The sequence below is a fragment of the Nyctereutes procyonoides genome, unplaced genomic scaffold, assembly GCF_905146905.1.
Source record: "Nyctereutes procyonoides isolate TBG_1078 unplaced genomic scaffold, NYPRO_anot_genome, whole genome shotgun sequence".
NCBI classification, from domain to species: Eukaryota; Metazoa; Chordata; class Mammalia; order Carnivora; family Canidae; genus Nyctereutes; species Nyctereutes procyonoides.
This window is the reverse complement of record NW_026575121.1, coordinates 61,206,881-61,230,032: the sequence shown is the minus strand read 5'-3', so window position 1 is coordinate 61,230,032 and position 23,152 is coordinate 61,206,881. Positions and strand designations below refer to the sequence as shown.

At 53.3% G+C, this 23,152-nt stretch overlaps 1 protein-coding gene across 1 annotated transcript in view; it reads left to right on the top strand.

The window, feature by feature from the left end:
* The first annotated feature begins 3,123 nt into the window (after positions 1 to 3,123).
* RASA3 (RAS p21 protein activator 3) overlaps positions 3,124 to 23,152 on the top strand; it is a 106,043-nt gene continuing 86,014 nt past the window's right edge. Inside the window, exon 1 of the mRNA XM_055335819.1 lies at positions 3,124 to 3,287. Within this exon, the coding sequence (XP_055191794.1) occupies positions 3,233 to 3,287 (55 nt within the window). The 5' untranslated portion in view covers positions 3,124 to 3,232. The remainder of the gene's footprint in view (positions 3,288 to 23,152) is intronic.

The following is a 23,152-nucleotide window of genomic DNA, read 5'->3' as shown; positions in this document are numbered from 1 at the left end:
AAATATCCAGTAGTGTGATTGCCCGGATCCCAGGGTAGTTCTTGTTTTAACTTCTTGAGGATGCTCTGTCCTGTTTTCCAGAGTGGCTGCACCAGCATGCATTCCCAGGAGCCATGTTCGAGGGCTCCCCTTTCTCTGCGTCCCTGCTACACCTGTTGTTTCTTGTGTTGTTGAATTTACCATATACACTTTATCAAAGACTTTATTAGTAAGGATAGGAGAGGCTTGGGTTATGCTGATTCCTCAATGCTATTGGCTTTACCCAGGAAGAAGTGAGAAGCTCATTTCTCATTTTTGTGGCTGCAGATCCTAGCAGCCCTCCAGGAGTTACTCAGGGATCTGGGCTTCTTCTATCTCATCTCCAAGTTTCAAAGTGGGTCCTCTTCAATTGCCACTGCAGGAGAGACTGGAAAACATCCCAGTGGCTTTTCTCAGCTTCCAGCCAGATGTGATGTCCCTTCCTTCCCATTTCTGGGCACATGGTTCCTCACTGAGCTGTGATGAGGGCAGGTGGTGTGGCCTCCATGCCCCGCAGAAGAGCTATTGGTACACACCTGTGAGGCTCACGGATGCCTCCTCGGAGTGGGCTCTGGGCCTACTTTCTACCAGCTGCATGACGTCTGGGCTTCAAGCATCCAGAAGGAACCTTAGCGTAGATGTGTTCACTGTTCGGCTTCTGTCTCCAAACACCTAATATTTGAGAAATATTACCCAAAGGTGTGCTATGACTCATTTCTCTAGATTCTCTAAATGCTTTCTCTCACAGACACTCAGGCCTTTGGAGAGCTACCCTCCTTGACTCCTGAGAGCCTGAGTAAATCTTATCAGAGAATTATGAACTAACATCATGTCCCTAAGTTAGCCATGAGACAATGGGAGAAACCAGTATATTCATTCAACAAATTTTAATGGAGCTCCCTCTGTGCCAGATGCTGGAACAAGCATATCCTTGAAGGTTAGTCATTTGAGATTAAAAACATCCTTCCTGAATGTGCTGAATATCCCTACAAAAAAAATTCCATATTGCTTAGTTGGCCAAAAGAGTATTTTCTGAAAAACTAACATACTTCAGTTTATTAAATAATTTGTCTAAAATACTATATTTCTGTATTTCCTTTTCACCTTGATGACCAGGGAACTCAGAGCTGGGCTTTACAAACATTGCTGTAGCTCTATTTACTGTAGATATTTGACACAATAGCTTCTTCCTTCAACACTTTTTTTGGTAACCTTTAAAAATCATTCAGTTATATACTGGTCATTTATTTTATGCCATTTTAAATCCTTTGAAAGTATATTGATCAAATAGGAATAATAAATGATCTAATCATGCTGTCTGAGCAATGCATAAATACCAACTTGTTTATAGATTGATACTTTTCAGGAAATATTTTTTGGGGGTGTACAGAAGAGGATTCTATCAAAGGGAGAGAAATGCAAATGTTAGTCATAAAAAAAAAAAGGATTATACTTTCAGCAAAGCCCTCATGTTTCCCTTAAACCCCAATATTTTCCTGTTTCTTTTTAAGTAGGCTCCATGCCCAATGTGGGGCCTAAACAGTCAAACTCTTCAGCCTTTCTGATACCCATCTTTTCCTCTGGTTGTATGAATGGAGCAATACTCTTGCTAGCAGGCTGACTGCCCTGCTCCTGATACCACGTTTGGCTGACCATCTGTGTTACTCCTTGCAGTTCAGAGTACCCGGGCTGCCACTCCTGCCTCGTTGCTCAATGTAATAATAGCACCTGGCTTGCTTCCGATGGTTAAACGTCACCACTAGGTTTCTATATGTCACTATCTGGTCATCGTCACTGCTATCAGGGAGCTCGGTGTTCTCTCTGTAATGGCCCAGTCATAGAATGGCCAGCTACCGCTGAGACCCTCATCTGTACATTCCTCATCACTTTTGTAACTGAAGTGTCCTCTGGGTTTTCCAGGAAACCTTGTCTGCAACTAGGTTTCCTGGTCGTGGGAGTATATTTACTCGCTTGTGCCACTTCTCTGAGCATTCTGGGGTTTTTCTCTGCTATCTGCCACAACTACTTGGCATTTCCACTTAGTGTGGGATATCACTTTTTATGAGCTTCCCAAGACCATGCTAGTAGCATGGGGTACTTGCCAATGTGCCAAATCCTGCATCATGATGGAATAATTCCTTATCAGTAAACTCTAACCTCATCTACCTTTTTGTTCTGCCCGCCCAAATCCACGGTTCTCTGGATCCGGTTGTGTTTATTCTCCCAGCCCTTTGGGCACATGTTTCCATGGCCGCGAGGCTCTTCTGCAGATAGGACCTTCTTCCTTTGTCAGATCTGGCACTTCTCCAGCTGGGTGATGGTGACATGGTGGAGGAATGGGGCTGGGGGCTGACCCCTGGTGTAATACTGTCTTGCAGAGGTCTCTGCAGTCCTCATCAAACACAGAGAGAGCATTTGTCTGTAACAGGGAGAAGTGGGATATCTCTTCAGGTCCAGAAGATTTTGAGCGGGTTAATCTAGACCTTCTCCTAAGCCTCAGGGTCTCCCTTCTTCCCCGGTTCCCCTGCCTGGTCTCAGTCCATTCCCCTGCCTGGCTTCCTTCTAGCCTGGGCCCCCCCTCGCCCCACTGGGTCCTCCTAACCTAGCAAGCTGCTCTCCCCTGTTTCCCCCATTCCCACTTCTGGTTCCACCTCCTCGCCTCCTCCTCCTGCTTCAGCGCCCCATTCCCTTCCCATCCTCTCTACCAGTGTCCCCCATCCCCCTGCCCAGTTCCTTCTCCTCATTGCCCCACGCCCCAACTCGGCGCCCCGGTCTCCCCTCCCGGGCCCCCTCCATCCCCTCGCCCCCGCCTCCCACCGTAGGGGCCCTTGGGCTCCCTCCCCCGGAGACCGACTCCGCCCCCCTTCAGGCCTCGGCTGAGGCGGAGCTGGGGCTGTTCTGAGGGCGGGGCCGTCTCGCTCCCGCCTCCTAGAGCTTCGCCGAGGGGCCGTTGGGGTCGCTCTGTGGGCGGAGCCATCCTGCCCCGCCTCCCCGCGGGCGCGACCAACGGGCAGAGCCGGGCGGGCGCGGGGGCGGGCCCTGGGGGCGGGGGCGGGCCCTGGGGGCGGGGGCGGGCGCGGGGGCGCCGCGGACCCGGAGCGCGCGGGGCCGGCGCAGAGCGCGGGGGGTGAGCTGCGGCTCGGGTCCGGCTGCTCCGCGGGGCTGGGCGCGCGCGTTCTGGCGAGGCCCGCGGGCTCCCAGCGGGCGACCCAGCATGGCGGTGGAGGAAGAGGGGCTCCGGGTGTTCCAGAGCGTGAAGATCAAGATCGGTGAGTGCAGGGCGCCCCCTCCCCCGACGGCGGGCCGGGCTGCGGCGGGCGGGCGGCTCTGGGGACGCGGCTCCCCGGGGGCGCGCCCCGGGGCGGGCTGGGTTCGTGCGCCCCCGGGGCCGCATCCGCCGGGCTCGGATGCCGCATCTCCCCCGGGCTGCTGCACCCAGAAACTTCCTTCCACGCGTTCCCCAGGGGCGTGGGCCCGGGCCCGCTGCGGGGGGTGCGCCCGGCCCGGGCTCGCGCCCCCGCGCCCCCGCGCCCCCGCGCCCCCCCGGTTGAGAACTGGCTGGAGGAGCCCCGGGCCCCCGGCGCCTCGGGTGTAGGCCGAGTCAGCGGGGAGGTTTCTGCCCTTCTCGCTGGCCCGGAGCTGGGCGAGGGAGATGAGGTCCAGATTCTGGACTAATTGGCGCTATCTGGAGAGGCGCGCTTTTTCCCAGCGCTGTGTTGTCTCGGGAGGGTGACGGGCAAGGTCTTCCTCCCTCCTAAGAACAGGATCCTTGCCTGGAGTGATGTCACACACCGAAGCGGTCCATGTGCGGGATGAGCGGACCCAGAGAGCGCCCGTGCTGGGGTCCTCCCTGCCGCCACGTTGCCGTCTCTTCCCGTGTGAAAAGGGGCCGCTGGGAACGCAGCCAGGCACCCAGTGACTGTCAGTTGTTGGTGACATCTGATGCTGCCTGAGGAACTCCAGCTACCCCAAATCAGCGTGCTCTTTCCTGTCTGCTTTATTTTGGTTTATGGATCATTGCTGAGACACTGTTGATATTTGGCTGAGGAGCACCGTGGACTGAGTGTAGCAGTTCTTCAGGCATGAGGAGTCCGCCTGCAGAGGATTTCTCTTGTTTACTTGGTTGAAATCTGCTGTCACTTTTGTACTGAGAGATTCAAGGTTGCGCTGCTGCTGTAGGGGGGTCAGGGAACTTGCCAGTACTAGGGTCTTTCAGCCAAGAGCCCTCACTCAGCCCTGGGCCCACTGAGCCTTAGTCAAGGGAGCAGGAGGGGAACCTGGGGTGGACGAGGGTGCCAGGCTTTGCAGGTACAGCTGGCAGGAATGGGTCTGAGGTCTTCATGGTTCAGGCCAGGCACCTCCAGTCTCCTGCTCGGTTCCAGGAGTGTTCAGGAACAGTGGTAGACTGAGCAGAGAATGGCACAGTACATGAAGCAGGGTAGTGAGGAGACTGTGGAGATGTAGGAGAGCAGCCTCACTAGCCTACCAGTCCATGTCCATGGGTGGGTTCTGGATCTTGACAAGGATGGGGCTGGTGTGGAAGGTAGGGGATTTGAAGACCCTGCTTGGTTAGGCTTCCTGTCTTTCATGTTCTACTTTAAACACACAAGAGAAACACCCAGCTCAGCTGAGGAATGGTGCAGTGCCTGTGTACTTAAAAATCCTAAACATCTGCTGTCTCTAACCCCACATGAGAGTGGGTACTGTTGGAAGTTTTGAAACACCTTTCTCATGTTTGGGGGCTCAGCAGTGAACACAGCACCACCTTCCAACTCCCCAGATGTTGGTCCAGCTTCAGGAAACTCTTATCTCTCTCTCATCTCTGGGGGTCTTTGTCCACAACGCTGGGCTGCAAGAGGGAGATATCTCTGTGTCACCTTTGTAGCTGGGGGCATTCAGGGAGCAAGGGCCTACACCCAGCACAGACAGGGCATCCTCCTGTGTTTGAGCACAGACATGGTTCTAGGCTGTGCCCCTGAGAGCCTGGGCTGGAGGCCCTGAAGGTTAAGTGGAGGGGCTGGTTTGGGGCTTAGTCTCATTTAACTCGAGGGGTGGTCTGTTAATAGAATGGGATGAGGATGGTCCTGAGCATGGAAGGTGGTATGCTGAGCTTTTGATTTCTTTCCCTAGTCATCTCTCGTGGCCAGTCTTGGCTCTGGCTTGCCTGAATGCCCTGGTCTTTAAGGTACAAGATGATGAGGAACACCACAATTGATCTGGAAGAGGGGCACACATGCATAATCATACACACAGTCACATGCACACTTGCCTCTTCTTGTTCGGGGACACACTGGCCAGGCCATCCATTCATCTTTGAACCTTGTCTCCAGGCTAGCTGGCTGCATGCCTGTGTGCTCTTGGCTGGCTGACCCAGTGCAAATGTCTTCCCCTTCCATAGCCTCATGTTTCCATGTACAAAATGCAGGCAGTAATTGTCTACTGCATCCGGTGGGGGCTTACAAGACGATATTGTTCCGGCTCACATTCATGCCCACCCCCTCACTCCCGGAAAAGCAGAGAAAGAAAAGAGTCTCCCTGAAGTTACACTGGTAAGCAATATCCCTAATCTTGTTGCTAGCTAAAAAAGAAAGGCAGTACGTTTTTGGGGGATGAGTTTTTTAGGTGTCAGGGCCTTGGGTTGTCTGGTGGTTGTGGTCCCCAGGCCGAGGCTGGGGACAATGGGAAGAATCTTTTCCTTGTCTTCCTCTTCCCCTTTCTCTGGCCCTTCTACCTTCTGCAAAAGCCAAATCAGAGCGAGGCATTCTTATTAGATCTGTTTCGGGCCTTGTGGTGAGGAACCTATTGCCTTCCCCATGGAGATCTTGCAGTTATTTTGGGTGGTTCTTCTGTATACTTAAAAATCCTAAACATCGCCTACCTTTGGTAGTAGTTGTTGCTGTTTTTATGCTAGTGTCTCTTGTGTAAGGCCAAGTGCACTTCCTATGAGATTGTAGTTTTGAGGAAGTGTGCCTTTCTGACTTTCCATGAGTCAGGGCCTTTGTGCTGGGAGGGAAGCAACTTGAAGACTGTGAGTGAGGCGTGTGTGGAGGACCCACAGAGAAAGCCCTCTGGGAAGCATTATTTTGGACTCAGTGCTCCTCTCGGCTTTGTGGTATAGCTCTACCTCTCAGTGGTACTTTCCTTTTCCATAATAGTTACCTCTGGTTTTTAAAAGTGTCATCTTATCTTGATAAATGTGTTCAGTTAAGAGCAACATACAAAGGTTTTTCTCTAGAGCTAAAAAACAAACAACAAAAATCAAAATCTAGCCTTGCACTTGAATGAGAAAAGCCCTCTTGCTCTGTTTTTTTTTTTTTTAAATATTTATTTATTTATTCAGAGAGACAGAGAGAGAGAGAGGCAGAGAGAGAGAGAGAGAGAGACAGAGACACAGGCAGAGGGAGAAGCAGGCTCCATGCAGGGAGCCCGACGTGGGACTCGATCCCAGGTCTCCAAGATCATAACCCAAGCTGCAGGCAGTGCCAAACCACTGCGCCACTGGGGCTGCCCTCCCTCTTGCTCTGTTAATGGTTTTCATCATCAGGTTTGACGGCCCAGTTTGGATCCACTGGGCATGTTGGCCTCTGTGTCCCCAGTGAGGCCACGCCCTGCCTGGTTCCAGGCTATCCTCTTTTGCCTGTCTCTCCCTCCCTTCTCCTTGGGCTCAGAGCACACTCTCGTGTTTTTTCTCTGTAAAGTTACCACTTGTCCACCATCAGGGTCGATGGCAGGTGGGGTCCAGTGCAAGCACATTGGAACTGACAGTGCCCATCATTCAGCACAGCATGGCCCAGCCATGGGCCCTGGCGGGCCTGCCCCAGCCTCATGCCCTCCCTCCAGCTAGTTACAGACACAATCCCTCCAGAAGCAGGAGGCCTCTCAGGCAGGAACCAAGGGAGGTGAGAACAGGACATGGTGGCTGAGGGTCTCTGGCCTGTACCTACCTGGGCCAGGTGGCTGCTCAGGTGGGGCGTGGTGAAGATGGCCCAGACCACAGGGCCTGGACACAGGGTTCTGCATCTGCTCTGTTGAAAGTGGGATATTTAACCAAATTTCTGGCATGGGAAGGAGTAGCGCGCTCATCCCAGGGTCCTGTGAGGGTCAGATGAGGTGCTGCTCCTGCTTGATAAGGTAAAGTAGTTATCGTTAGTACTTCCCAGGGCTAAGGAGACATGGTTTTCCTGACCAGAGAAAACATTTTGTGAATATGAGGAAGTGATATTAGTGATGTTAGCTTTTTCATTGTGTGTGTGTGTGTGTGTGTGTGTGTGTGAGAGAGAGAGAGAGAGACAGTGGGAGAAGGGGCCATGCAGGCCACACATGGTTCTTGGCATTAGGGATTTTGTATTCTCTTGAGCTGTCTCATGCTAAAATTAACCTGGATATTCTATTAACCGAGCTGAGCTAGCTGCTGCTGCTGCTATTTTTAACCCTTAAGGACTAGTGTGCAGACCTGGGCTCTGCCTGGGGAGCAGCCAGGCTCAGAGGCCATGGGCGATTTCAGTTTGTGGCTCCCTCGCTGGGGAGGGCTGGGTTTGCTGTGCACACGTGTGGCATGCAGAGGGTTGCAGACTTCAGGATCTAGTTTATGCGTATTATCTCATTTTAATTTAAGTTTCCACAACTCCGTGACATTGAAGTTGAGAAAAGGAGAGCCATATAACTTAAATAACCTGCCAAAGTCACCCAGCCCATGAAAGCAGAGCTGGGGGCCTTATACCGATGCCAGTGTTATTATTGCTACTTTACTACAGCCTGTCTTTCTGTGTGATCTTGGGTTTGAATGGTGGAGGTGCAATGAAGAGCTGGGAAAGACCGGTTCTAGGCCCAGGAGGGAACAGGGCCACTGTCTCCTGTGGGTGGACCATCAGGGCCACTGGCCTGATTGTCTGCAGACTTGGAGTCATGGACTAGGGCTGCTGGGGTAGAAGGTCGAGAGGAGAGAATTGTGGAGATGGGGTCTTCAACAGAATACAGAAATCCAGAGATGAATTGTTAAGCAGGGTCACCAGCGAAACATGTTTTGGAAAGAGGCATGGGGCAGGTGAGCGGAGCATGGGTTCCTATCGGTGGAATCATTTGGCTGGAATATAGCATTTGGTGGGAACGTTCGGTTTGCTTCTCTGAAACCAATGAAGCATCTGAGTATGTAACACTCACACATTCCTGAAGGCATCGGGGAGTCGGAGCATCGGCATATCATGTTGTAGTCATAGATGTGCACATGTTTAGAGAGGAGATGGATATATTTGCTTGAAGCAAGCAGAAGTAGTAGCCGCTCATGCCTGAGAATTGAGATGTGCAAATTGCCCTTGAATGTGTGGCTGTGGGTCTACCGCCTACTTTCCTAGTGACCTTGGAGGTAGTTTCAGGCCTTGGTGGGCACAGGCAGAGTGTCCATGGCTGCTGTAGGGACCACAGCCCCCAGGAGCCAGTGAGGTGAGGAGGGTATGCCTAACGACACCGAGATCCCAGACCCAAGTCTTTGTTTCTCACTACTTCTGTGACTCCAGACAAATCTTTGAAACCCTCTCTGCCTCAGTTTCTTTGTTTGTCAAAGTGGAGAATAAGACGTTTTTCGTGAAGTTTAATGAGACTGTGTGAACAAAGGCACGTCCTCTGTGTGACTTTCCAGGCAGGAGGTGTTCTGTTAATTTGTGACAAAGTGGGGTTCCAGCCAAAGCAAGATGCATTAGTTCAGAGAAAGCTGGACTTCCATATGCGTGTTTGCTCATGGGTGAGTTCTGGAAAGATGTTGGGAGAAAGTGGCCCTGAACCTGCCATGAGGTTTTGAGACATAGGGAACCAGTGTGTGATGTAGATCCTCATGGACACATGGGTGGTTGGCATGGCCCACATGGCCAGCGCTGTGTATGGATGGATGGCCCTCTGGCCTCTGGGTGAACCTTGTGGGGACTTGACGTCCTGTGTGGTGGTGATGGTTGTCCCTGGAAGGTCTGAGGCTGGAGAGCAGAGGAGAAATCAGGATGCTTGAGCAGGGAGTCCTCACTGTCTGGTCTCCTGTTCCTGATGTTGGGGTGGGGGTTTGTATTGGCACAGTGACGGAGGGGCTTCTGTCATGATGGGGAGAAGGGCTTTGACCAGCAGGTATTGATGTACAGGTATGATCATACCCTACATAGTCTGCTGGGAAGTGAAGCCTAGCAGAGAGTGGACACAAAGGAAATACCAATGGGAAGGGTGATTATGCTATGGGGCTTCCACAGTGTGGAATATTGTGCAGCTTCCAGAGCAAGGAGTTAGAGCCAGGCCAGGCTGTGTGACATGCAGGAGTTCCCAGGGGTATGACTAGAAAGAGAAACAAAACGCAGAAATATCTACCGAAGATCATCCCTTATAGAAGAGTAAAGCGTACACAAGAATGGCGATGTGGATGTCAGGGCGCACACGAGCCTATCAGCTAGACTCCCTATGCTGGGGACTGTGGACTAGGAAAGACAGCAAGAAAGATCTGTTTCAGAAAATCAAGGATGTTACTGTCAGGTGCATACACGAACTAGGTATATAGGTAGGCATATGAAGAGTTTAAAAATCACAACCTTAAAAATGGGAAGAACAACTTTTTGGAGAGGAAGTGCCCAGAAAGGTGAAATAATTTACCTAGACTGCTGACAGGTGTGGAGAGTTGGGAGTGGGGCTGCCATTGGAATCTAGAAACAGCAAACCAGATGCGGGGACAGAGGCAAAGTGGTGGGCACACAGGGCAGGGGCTGGCTCCTGAGTCATCCTTGAGTCTGCTCTGACATGCAGAGACACTGAGCAGACCACAGGGAACTTAATGTCGTGTCATCCGCAGCAGGTGACCCAGTGCTTTTCTTTAAGTGTGAGGCTGTGTTCAACACATTCACACTTCAGTATAAACACAGGTCTCAGGATCACCCTTAGAAGTATGGAGATGTGTGTCCCTGATTCCTGGCTTCCCCCCTGTTCTGCAGGCTGGACCTCCCGAGGTGGTTCTCACACGAGGGTTGTTGGGTCAAACTCAGAGCCACTTGGGCCTCAGCATCAGGGAAGCTTTGGCTTTGAGTGTCTCTGCTGTCTTTGCTGGAGGGGGTAGATGGTCAGGCCGACTATGGGATCAAAGATAGTGATTGCTTGTTTGATGTGTGTCGAAGAGCCAGGCATGTTTCTGCTCACGAGGCTGGACTCCCTGGGCTGTAGCTCTGTCTGTTCTGAAATTTAGCATTGCTGGTTTCAGTTTTCTTTTTTTTTTTTTTTAGAGAAATAAAGAGAGAGAGCGCGAGAGTGCACGTGTGCATGAATGGACTCACCAGCGCTTGTGGGCAGGGAGGGAAAGAGGGAGAGAGAATCTCCAGCAGGCTCCACACCCAGTGAGGAGGCCCATCCGTCACTTGATCTCATGACCCTGAGATCATGACCTGAGCCAAAATCAAGAGTCAGACACTTTCTGACTGAGACACTGAGGTGCCCCTGGTTTCAGTTTTCCAGTAAGCTTGAATCCCTCTCCAGGGACAGCTGCATTTGTCCTAGATACAGCTGGTAAATGCTGCATCTCACACGTTGGCCCACATGGGGCACCTCACACACCTGAGCCCGTGTGGGGCACCCCTCATCTGAACCACACAGGCTGCATCTATATTCTGAAAGATGCTATGAGGTGTAGCACACTCTGAGAGCTGGAAGGAGGCTGGAGGCCATGCTCAGGGTTACACAGTAAATCAAAACTTTTTCTAGAAACAGAACAGAGCAGAGTACCCCTCATTCCTAAGTTTGTGGAGGAATGACTCTCGTGCCTGCTTTTTCCTCCATGTTGTTTCTGTTCCTGTTATCTGAATAATTTCCAAAATGTGAAGCATTATTCTGTCTTGACCCCAGTTGCCAGTAGGATAAAACCCAAAGGTAAAGTCTTTCTCAGACTCGGGGTGACTCAGGCTGGAGACCTGTGGCTGGTGGTGTTTTCCTGTCCTTCAGGCTGTGCCCCCCCCCGCCAAGCATCCTTCGCAGTAAGATCTGCTTGGCAGCTGCAGGTGCCTTCAGCGACTCCTCCAGCACTAGGAGCAGGACCCAGTCCCCAGGCTTTTCCTCAGAGCCATCTTCCCCCTCTGTGTGTGGAGACTCCTGGGATGGAGCTCAGGCTTCCAGATTCTTCAGGACATTTAATAGAGTTGAGAGCGCTAATTATTTGTGTATTTCTTTCTGGAGCCTCATGTGTAGACTCTACAGTCCTTTTTGTGGCAACATGGGTCCGCTGAGGCATGATCTTGGTGTGGGCCGGTCGTCCTGTCACCCAGTCAGGGCGGCTCCTCCCTTTTCGTCGTGTTGGTTGTAAGAGCCCATGGGTGGGTGAGGCCTGTTATGGGGCCTCTAGATCTCTGTGGCTTTGTTGGGTGTTTCCCTTCTTCTGAGGACAAGGATTCGTTTTCCTTTTTTTAGCTCTTGTGGTTTCTTTTTTTGGTCCTGAATCCAGTTCTGGGAGGTACGAGAACAGAAGGTTTGCTCGATTTCGTCCAGTTCATCGCACCCGCTCAGTCATCGCTTCGGGAGCCACAGACACGCTGAGGAAGGCAGCACGTCCTGCCCCACCCAGTGATTCTGTGGAGGGTGAGGGTGGGTACTGCAACTGGCCCGCACCTCTGAGGCTCAGAGAAGCTGCTGACGTTTCTAAAATGACACCAGCCAGAGAGCTTGTGAGGGACCCACAGTGCTCAAGGCCCTCGAGCGTTTGTGGTCAGGGGGGGAGCTGCCTTCTTGGGTGTGTTATGGAACTACTTCCTCCGCAGGAGATAGCTGCCCACCCCGAGCCTGTCTCCTCCTCAGTGAATTTTTAGGTCAGGAGCGCGTCTGTAGCACTTGGACACTTACTCAGCAGAGTGACCCCTGGGGGCTCAGAGCCCCCGACCACTTCTCAGCTGCCTACGGCCCACCGCCCGCAGGCTTCTTTCTGATTATCCCTCCTTCTGGGGGGTGCCCCCTGCCCCCCAGGTGACCCTCTGCCCCCCAGGTGTCTCCTGCCCCTCAGGTGTCCCCACTCCCCCCTCTCCCCCAGTACCCTCACTCCCCGCAATGCCCTCACTCCCCCCCCTGGGTGCCCCCACATCCCGCCCACTCTCCCCACGGCCCCCACTCCTCCCCACTGCCCCCCCAGTGCCCCCACTCTTCCCCACTGCCCCCTCGGTGCCCCCACTCCCCCCTGGCTGCCCCCACTTCCCCCCAAGTGCCCCCACATCCCCCCTTTGGTGCCTCCTTCCCCCCAAGTGTCCCTACTCCCCCCTGGGTACCCCCACTCTCCCTTGGTGCCTCCACTCCTCCCCACTGCCCCCCCAGTGTCTTCACTCCCCCCTGGGTGTCCCCACTCCCCCTTGGGTGTCCCCACTTCCCCCCCTTCCCTCAAGGTGTCCGTATTCCCCCCCCCCCCGCCTCCTCTCCCTCCTTCCCCCTGGAAACCCATACTCTGTACTCTCCCCCTCCGCCCCACCCCCACTCCTCTCCACTCCCCCCAGTGCCCCACTCCCTCTCAAGTGCCCCTGTTCCCTACCAGGTTCCCCAATCTTCTCCCCCATGCCAAACTTAACCTTGTGCAGGGAAACCTCTCCAGCCAAGGCAGGTAGTGAAGACATGGCCTTGTGGCAGGTGGAAGATGGGTCAAGTTGGGGCAGTTACACTTGGATATTTCAGGGTGTGGGTCAGCCCCAGGCCCCTAAGCCTCTGGGCACCTGCTTGTTTTGGCCCAGCTACACTGGGACTTTCCAAGGCTGGGGTCAGAGTGTGGTCCGGAGCTATGAGCAGAGATCCAGGAATAGGAGTTGGTTCCGGAAAACCCATCAGTGTGCAGAGCCTAGGGGAACCTGGCCGGGCCTGCTACTTGTTGTGAGGTCTGGGGTGGGTGCTGTGACCCGGCCGGTTTTCCCACGGACTGTGGGATGTGGGCCTGGCAGGGGAATTCCAGACCACTCAGGGTTGAGGCTGGCAAGCGCTGCCTGTTCAGGAGGCCCTGCTAGCCTGTCCTGAGGCTCATTGCCCTAACAGTTGTTAATTTAGGACCAAACAATTGGGTATTTTATTACCTTATAGGGATGAGTTTCAAGGGCAGTAAACTGCCTACATGATGTATACACAGAGAATACTTACACCAACATATAGTATGTCTAGGAGTTGGTCAGGCGTATGGAGGAGCCAAGTATACTTGGACTTTCCTCACAGCTGCACCCTGTGAAGCAGAAGGTTTAGTTAGGGAGGCAGTTGTCCATCTGGTCTTTCTTATGAGGTCTCCCCTTGTTGGAACATGGTTTCATGTGTACACATATACACATGCACAGAATACACACACAGATGCACACATGGGCACACACCATACACACATACAAGGATACACACGCATACATGTGAGCACACCACACGGCCCTGCATACATGTACAAAATACACACAGGCACACAGATGCATACAGGTACACACATGGGCACACACGATACACCCAGACACGTACAGATGTACATATGCACATGCAGGGACACACATGCACATAGGCACACATGGGCACACACCATACGCACAGATATAAGCAGATGCACATATGCACACATGGGCATGTACACATGCACACATGGGCACACACAATGCACACAGGTGCATATATGCACACATGGGCATGTACACACATGGGCACACATGATGCACACACGGACACACATACACAGAACACACACATGCAGGCAGACATACGGGGACACACTGCTCACACAGGTACACACATGGGCCCTAGGGCCTGTCTTGGGGGGTAGAGATGCAGGATGCTGGGTGCCCAGTGTGGGCATAGCATGGAGACTGAAGGGAGGCTCACACCCCTTTGTGACAACGGTTTCCCACTAGCTAAGATCTATGGCACCAGGGAACTGGTCATGCATGACACAGTAGAGTGTGTGGCATTTAAAGAGTTCCTGTTTCTCAAACAAATCAATCTTCTTCTGCCCCATACATTGCAGAGTCATGTGGCCCCTGTGAGCTGATCCCCAGGGGGCCTGGGGTGTGGTTTGGGGGCACCTGTAGTCGGAGAGCCTGCCCTGGAGTCTGTGTATGTGGATACCTAGGTTTCCACTTTCTATGATTTGAGAGCTTTCTCTGGAGTTGTTTTTGAGTTTCTAATTTTTTGTATTTTAATCAGAAGCCTTTTACTTTTCAGGCCCACATCCTGGGCCTTGTAGCTTTTTTTTCCTAGTTGTTTCTGGCCTGTTTGTCAGCTGGCTGCCCTCGGGTGGGAGTTCCCCGTCTTTGGCCAGCTCCAGGGACTCTGGGCTGGGCTGTGCAGCTCAGGAGGACACAGTGGAACTCTGGGAGACAGAAGGCACCGCCGCCAGCACTGGTACTTGAGCTGCGTCCTTGAGGGTCTGCTGCTGGCGTGCTGACTTGGGGCAGGCCTTCTGGGCTCAGGGGTCCAAACCCTGGAACTAACGAGCTTGCTTGTGAGAGCCCCCCTGAGTGGCATCAGTACACACACCTTCCTAGAAGGGGGAGGCCGCACTTGGGGTCACGATTTCCCATTTCCCTCTGAGCCGGTTGGCTGCAGATGGTGACTCCTTGGGAAATCATGGGAGGTGATGGTCAGAAGACCTTCCTTGGCTTCCTGAGCCCCCAGATGGCTCCATCCATCTGGAATCCCCGGCATTCCTTTCTCTGTTCATCATTTCCTGCTGCGAAGTTTGCGACAAGAGTTTGAGAAAGAGTTTCTCAGCATTTGGACCCAAGAATGTGTTTATGCGTGTCCTGACTGGAAAGAAAGGGTCACATGGAAAGAAAAAAACACTTGTCATTATGTTTTTGCTCAGTATCTTGATTTTCTATTTGTGATTATTTCCTAAAGTGTTTCCCAGTGATCCGTTTGGGGAACCCCTTTCCTGGCTTCCTGGACCAGCAGAGCCTTTGGTCAAGGGAGTGGACAGGGTGGTGAGGAGGGAGCAGGAGGGGCCAGCCAAGAACCAGACTCTTACTTCTCCTGTACCACTGTGATCGATAACAGTGTAGTCCAGTGTCTCTCCCTCTGGAACGCACCCCTGCCCGCACTCCCCCCTCCACCCCACTACCGTCGTGCACTGCTGTCTACCCAGCCTGCATTGGCTTCCCTGTGGCAACTGTACAGAATTGCTGGTTTTGTGAACATAGGAATGTTGGCTTTCAAAAGTAGGATGTGTGTGTTGGTTTTCAGCGGAGAGGGTGAGCCGATGAGCAAGCTGCCTCACACTCCGGAAGCTAGTTCCGAGTTCCCTGTTGCCATGGCCTAAAGTGGTGATGCTGCCGTTCATCAGACCTGTGTGGGAGGTCTCCTGTGCACCGAAGCTGGGAGGTGCTGTGGGTCCTGTAAGTTGGTGTTGAGTCTCCGGGTTGGGATGGGGAGGTAGGAGGGGCGGCATCCACAAGTAGGGGTGAGACAGGTGACTTCTGGGGTCACCACAAGGCAATGGCAAGAACTTGATGTGTTAATCACAAATGTTTGTTTGGGGGAAAAGTTAGTTGCTGTTAGTTGCTCCTGCTGTAAAGTGCTCGCAGGTTGCTTAGGTGGTGAGTCTGAGTCACGCAGATCGACCATTGACCGAAGTCAACCAAGGGGGGCCCGATGTTTCTGTTTCATGGTGGTTGGATGCTCTCATCAAATGCTGCACAAACTGGGTATTTCACAGCACACACAAGAAGTGGAGGACTTTCTTTCCAGGTTTTTACAGACTGAAGGATAAATAAAACAAAGTCTTGTATTTATGGGACTAATAGTAGCAGGGATTTTCAGTTCTTGGGGAGGCGAGCCTTCCTCTGTGCTAAGAAGCCTGGGGCGGTCTGGCCTGCTCCTGCCCTCTGGGGAGCAGATGTGTCCATGTGCACCTTGCACACAGGGTACTTCCCTACTCTGCAGATTCATTTTTCATTATTCAGAGTGGTCCCCATTGAACAAGAAGAGCACTTTTATCTTTAAAAATAAATTAAAAATCAACTCCGTGTTCTATGTATTTGAAGATTTTATCTGTTCTAAAGTGCAATTTCCCCCACATTCAACAGCTCTGAAGATTTGCTTCCCCCTCCTTGGCAGCAGGTGACAGTGGTCTGTTTTACAACAGAGGCTTCTCAGGCTCCTTGAAATGGGGGGTATTCCGGGGAAAACGGAAGCAGGGAAGGCTAGGGACCAGGTCTAGAGACTGGGTGACTGGACAGGACGCTGTCTTGTACATTTATGTCTGCAGGTGTGCATTTCAGAGTAGCAAACCGTCTTCAGCTAAAACAGAGCCTGCAGGGCGGGAGAGGGTGGCATGGCACAGGTGACGGTGCCACGGGGTTGGTCCCATATGCCTCCTTCCTTTCCAAACTCCTCTGTAGTTTGCAGAGGCCTTGGCGGGAGGGTGAGGGGGTGAGAGTAAGAAAGCAGTCATTGAAAATGCTTCAGAAATGAGGCTCCCAACTGGGATGTGTGTGGACAGCAAGGCTCGCCCCTTTCTGGGAGGCCTTCCTGATTCTGGGGTTTCCTGAGTGAGTACAGTGGGAAGGCCCCAGCACTGTCTCTCTGGGACCCCAGCTCCTAGCTTCCTGGGCTTTTGCTCAGCACTTGAGAGTCATTGATCTTGTGAAAGCAGAGTGGAAAACCAGAGGAGACAGGGGTCTTCGGGACGGGTGCACCACCATCTTCACACCCAGCACCATGAGACCCATCGTAGGTCCTGCCCCAGCATATCTGGTCCAGGCAGTGCTGATCGCCCGGGAGTGAGTGTGTCCAGACACACACCTTTCCCCTAATGCCAGGGCAGTTTTCACCCTGGGGGACGTCCGGCCATGTGTGGGGTTGTTTTTGTTTGTCACCGCTGGGAGGGGGAGGGTGGCACCCAGAGCCCAGCACATGACAGCGCACAGGCACCCACCTGGAGAATGTCAACACCGGGTGGGCAGAAGAGAGGCCTGGGGCGTCGTGCTGGTGCCTGTGAAAACCAAGGGTGTGTCCGACTAGTGCTTTTGGCTTCTCCCTAGGAAGTGGCCAGGAGGGGAGTAGATGGATCTCATGCTTGCTTGATGGAAAGACCTAGCAGTGTGGACCACATGGATACGGCCTGAGGGTCTAGGGTGTGGACAAGGGTCTAGGGTGTGGACAAGAAGGGCAGTGCCTCTGAAAGGGAGTGTGGCCATAGCTGGTAACCTGGCTCTGCACCTTACTTGCTGTGTGAACTTTGGCAAGTCACTTAACCTCTCTGTGTCTGTAAGATGAGGGAGGATAACAATAGGCTTTATAGGATTCTTCAGTGGTGCGGTGGCTACGTGCTGGGCCTACGTGTGCCTTACCTAAGTGGCCCCGTCCCTCTCTCTCCAGCTCTTCCTCACTCTTAGGAGGAGCCTGAGGCCTCACAGAGCCGGAAGGGACAACTGATGGTATTTTCGGGGCCTATGGAAAGCAGGACTGCTGGCCAGATTCCTCAAAAGGACGTGGCTGAGGGGAAGGGCTGGGCTGGGAGGGCATGAGTTGGTGGCGGGCGTTTGGGGTCTGGCCCCATGCTCCTGGCTGTGGTCTCACCTCATAACTGACCCCTGGACCTTGGGGCCCTCTTGTCCCATCAGGCTGCTCTCCCGGGGACCCGGGGATGTCTCCAGTGCCACTGCAGGCTGGTTCCGAGGCTCTCCTTCTCTTCACAGAGCCTGGCCCTGGTTATTCCTTAAGTGTGCTGCCTGGGACTTGCAAGTAGAACATTAACTAGGAAGCATGATTTCACAATTAAATGCAGGTTTGCAGGGATGTTGGTGCCCGTAGTTAGGAGGCTGTACTTTCCCTTGGGGTGCAGTAGAAGTAGGAAGTGGGAAGCATGTTCTCTGCTACTTTAAACCTCGAGTGCAGCAAAAACCTTCACGCACGGCTGCGGGAGCTTCGGGAGAAGCTGTAGGCACTGTGGTCACAGTCCTGTAGATACCATGGTGACAATCGAAGTTATTTCCAATGTTCTTGTGGCTTTTGTAGCTTCTTTCTGGATCATTTCATGGTTTTATCTCTGTGCCACAGGCCCTGATGGGGAAGTGGTAGTAATGAATCAGATAACTATTTTGGAAACTATGGGAAGTTGTCTTGTGATGAGTCTGCACTTAGAGTGTGCTGGTGCCCCCTGCCCCCCGCCTAACACCAGTGAGGCGAGCGCCGGTTTTGTGTGCTGGGCAGCCCTGCGAGACCAGGCTGGGAGGCTGACGGCCTGGCTGCCTCCTCCTGTTCAGGGTCTTTGGCACGGAGGCATGACGTTCACGTGCTGACCTTGCCCATCAGACACCCAGGAAAACTGACTTCTTTTGCCTCCTGACAACATGCAAATGCTGGGTTGCCCCGCAGTAAGGGAGGCCCTCAGGCTGGAGCTGTTTCCAGGTGGGGCAGTCGTGCCCTGCTGCTCACTTGCTCCGCTGCCCTCGCACACCCATACTGGTCAAGGCACGAGCCTAGCACTTGAGCTGACCTCTCCCTGCCCCAGGGCTAACGGGGTTCTGGATGACTCACTGCACTGGCACTTTATAGAGTCTGCCTTCCCCCTGCGTGTGGAAGTGGGGCTGTGGACAGGTCAATGGAAACACATTTTGGAGTGAGGGTTTATGTACTCTTAGGTTTATACTGAAAACCTGCTCACGTTATATGAATGGATAAGAGCAAACAAGGTTAGTGAAGAATGAAGAAAAACAAATTGGTTTTATAAGTAAAGTTAAATGCATCATAATGTTCCACTCATTTTGCTTTGTGCAGTTTAAAGGCCAGCGAAGAGTGAGGTGTTATTTTTTCAGGGGTGGAATGAGGGTTCTGGCCTACTTGGTACCATGACCCGCTACATTGGGTACCCCCCCATGACACTTGATACCATGTGATGAGCTGGAGGCCGGCGATGCTCTTCCTGCCCCCTGTCCTCACCCCTGCGTGGACAAGGCTGAGATGACCTAGCCTCCTTCCCAGGCACTGAGTCTGGGAAACGAAGCCCCAGGAAATCCAGAATTGGGAGCTAGCACAGTGACGAGAGGAAATCCGTTCCCAGCTGCACAGGTGAATGTGTGGTTTGACTTTGTGTCACTGCGGGGCAGACTCCTGCACATGCAATAACAGTTTGTGGAGTAAATGCTACAAATCTCTAGTATAGATTGTCTCACAATCTTGAAAGGCAGGTGACAGAGTTCACTGGCCTGGTTTCCCCTGACTGTCTTCTTTAGCAGTCTGTCTGTCCACAGCAGCTTCATTCCCGGGGGCTCAGCAGGGACCCCTTTCGTGTCAGGTGTCACACTCAGCAGCCACAAGGATGCTATCTGAGTCATCTCGTGACTGTCCACAGGGTGCCTGGGACCTCCTTGCCCCAGGTGCCACCCTGACAGCAGAGCAGGGAAAGCTTCCACCTTTGGGGCCCGGCGTCGCTCACCTGCTCACTGGGGCTGTTCCAGGACCACCCCAAGCCCCTCTCTGGGTCAGGAAAGGGTGCCCATTTCCCTTCCCTCAGCTTCTGGTCACCTCCCCCCATCCACCACCTTGCCCTGGGGATCCTGGCTCTCTTTATCGTGATATCAGCACATGCCCACCCAGCCCCCACCCTCCCTGCCTTCCTGCTCTCCCTCCCTCTGTTCCCCCAGCCCCTGCCCTCTGCCACCCTACCCCTCCCCTGACAGCCCCCCTCCCCCTGCCCTGGCCCTTTGCATGTCCCAGCCCCCTCCCCAGACACTCACTTACTCACTCCCATGTCCCCCCAGGAGATGGTCTGCTTTCTACTGAGGTTCCTTCCTGAAATTTTTTGCACTGATTGCTGAGTCTGTGGCTGAGCTGGTTCAGCTCTGTTGCTTTTCAGAAAGACAAGGCTGCTGGCCCCCCTGGACGTGCACCCATCACACCGTCCTTAAAGTTTCCACCAGGGCTCTCCAAGTGGGGTCCTCACTGCCACAGCAGCACCTGGGGACTGGTTTGATGTGTAGATGTGAGGGCCCCACTGCAGACCTGCAGAATTGGGGGCTCTGGCACTGGGCCTGGAACCCCATGTCTCCCGGGGTTCCCCTGTGGCGTGAGGTTGAGGCGCCTCTGGTCCAAGAGGAGAATCCAGCAGGGCCTCTGATGTGCTCATCTGTGGAAGGTGCTCAGGTTCTGGGGAGAGGCCCTGACTTTCCTGGTGGACGTCCTTGCCAGGACCACATGTCTGAGCACCTGGCAGGGACAGAGCTTTCCAGGAGCCCCTCTGGGTGCTGTGCTAACACCCATTCGCAGAGACGGGGTGCTTTGTTCCTCGTATTTGCATTTGCTGTCAGCAGATTGGTGTGAGCCCTTCCCGCTCAGGCTGTACAGGGCACCCAGACTGAGGGGCCAGTGAGGTGCCTGGGGCCAGATTCTGTCGGGACGGGGCAGTGTCATGCACCCAGCCCCATGAAGGGGCTGATTTGATGTTTGCTTTTGTTTCTTCCAGTAACACCTGCACCTCATTCTTTGGCGTGAAAGGATAGGGTGCAATGTGTGCGTCCTCCAACAGCAGCATGAACAGAAGGCACTTGGAGTTGGTCATGTTCTATTTTGAATTACTGCTGTGGTACCTTGTTACTCCAACCACTGCTTGGATTTGATATGCCCCTAGAAGTACGGGTCTTGCTCAAATTACAAGCAGGGAGTGCTCTAATTACTGACCTTGGATAGAGGTTTTACATATTCTGCTATTATATTTGAGGTTTTTTTGAACAGCTTGTGTGGTTAGAGGCTATTTTGGAAAGGAAGGTTGTCACGAATGTCGTCAAATACTGAGCTTCTTGGTGGGAGTTGTTGAGAGGTGGGCTTCTGCGTGGGGCTTTTGTCACAGCCCCCTTGTGGCATCAGCATTTTGTTTTTCCCTTGAGTAGCCCTGAACGTCAGCCCCACATCTTTGCCAGGCCTCACGGTGGAAGAAGCCCTGGTGCAGCCGGCATCTGGGGTCAGCACCACACCCCCCCCCACCCCCCACCTGCCCACCCCAGTCAGTCCCAATGGTTGATCAGGCTTTTAAAGTGTAATCACAGTCTCCAAGCAAGCATGAGCTGGAGTTCAGCGTGTCAGTTTTTGGGGGAGCGTGTCCCTGTGCAGTCCCTCTCAGGAGCCTCGGCTCAGCAGCCTGTGGGTGTGTCTCAATTGGTGCTGAGGGCAGGCCAGTGCTGCCACCCTCAGTGTTTGACACCCCACCTCCTGGTTACTCTGCAGGACATGCTGTGGCACCCCTAAACCAGAAAGGCCCACAAGGGCCAGTGCCCACTTCCCTTGTCCACTGTTTCGGCTCCCAGGGCCTCTGGCCCAGGTGTACTTAACCCTCATCTCATAGAGTTCCAGCAGCTGTTTGTGCTGTGTCTTCTGGGTGCTATGCATGTGTTTACAAAAGTAAACATTTTCACTGAAGAAGATTTGGGGGATATAGAAAAGCAAAGTTAGAATATGAAAAATTGTAATTCTACATTGGGTGGCCCCCAGACACTTCCTTTCTGGGGGTGAGATGGGACCGTCACAGTTGTGTGTGGGTGACTAAGACACAGGTATGTTTTGTGGGGCTGCTGCCGCCAGGTGCCAACATCCCATGTGGGTTCAGACCGTCATCTCCACCACTGTCTCTGCTGTCGAAGCTAGCAGGACATTGTCCACTGTGTTCAGAGATTTGAGGGCCTGGCATTAGTTTCACAGGTGGATGTGCAAGACCTTAGTGCAGTGTTAAGAGGACAAGCTAAAGTCTGGTGGCCTGGGGTTCAGTTTTAGCTTTTGACGTTGGCTAGTTTTGTGCTTTGCGAGAAGGCTGATGTAAATGTGGGTTGGATTTATCACTCTTTTCGGGTTGTCAGTGGTTTGGGATTAAGTGAACATGAAGGGTACGGATGGGACATGAGCTGTGCATCCGGTGCTGGAAGCAAGAGGAAGCTATGAACAGGCTCCTGGAGCTTGGATGCAGCTCTGCTATTGGTGGGGAAGAACCCTTGGTGCAGGGGCATGAAGTGAAGGAAGAAACCCGCTGTTTACATAATGCCTTTCTCTAGATGAGGTCACAGTGCCAGGGCTTTGGCCTGACCCAGAGCCAGCCAAGCATCCTGTGACCGAGATGAAGTTCTAAGAACCCATTTGTCAGCCTGGCTCTGGGCTGCCCCTTGTCTGACCTGAGGCTTTCTCAGAAGTTTCCCTTGGGAAACCTGGATCTTGATCTCATTGAAAGTTGTAAGCAGATTGATGTGGGTGCTGTGTCTGGCTCTGGTGCCGGTACTGCCCTGTTTTCATGCGCCCTCCAGGGCCTGGTGGCCTTCTGCCCTGGCCTCTGCTGGGAACTGGGTGATGTTGCCATTTCCTCCTGCTTCTCTCATTTTGCAGGACCTCTCTGGGACCAATGGAATATTCACTGGGACCAGATCTTTCTGGAAAGACCATAATTTACTAGGGGGACATTTGGAGGTGGTAATAAGCCCAAGTGGAGCAGCTGTTGTTGTGGACAGGAGATGGACACCCCTCTGTGTCTGCAACCTCCACATATGCTGCTGCCCCAATCTACCAGGGTCTCCATGGCTCCCCTCAGCGGGTGGACTCCCTGCTCTCCTGTAGTAGCAACAGCGCCCTGTGGAGGGGACGGTGCCTGCTCCCTGCTCAGACACTAACTACTGAAGCTCCTGTGCTGGGTGTGAGGGCCGATTCAGAATGATCCCCATGGGTTCAGACTCTGTGGGTAGGCCAGGAACCATGCTGGGCATTCTCAGGCACTGTAACCCCCGTGTTGTTGATGGGGAAACTGAGACTTAGCAGGAGGCTCATATCCAGTCTGAGGGGAGAGTAGGGGAAGGTGGTTCTGCCAGCTGTCGGGCATCCCTGTGAGTCTGTGTTTCAGGGACAACTGTACATGGCTCCATTCTGGGAATTGCAGTGGTCGTGGGAGCCCCTCTAGAGGCACTGAGGCAGGCCCTGGACTCCTCTGACCCTGGCAGCTCTGAGCTTCTCGGGTGGGTTGGGACAGACTTTCATGGGAGTGGAGTCCATGAGGGGCAGTTGCTGCCACAGGAACCTCCTAGAGGTGCTCCCAGCCACCTGCTTGGCCGCAACAGACATCCAGGTTGGGGAGGCCCAGCCCCAGCCTCCTGGGGAGACTCACACACTTGCTGGGATGTGAAACACAGATACTGCTAGAGCAGTTTGTGAAGGAGGAATTATAGCA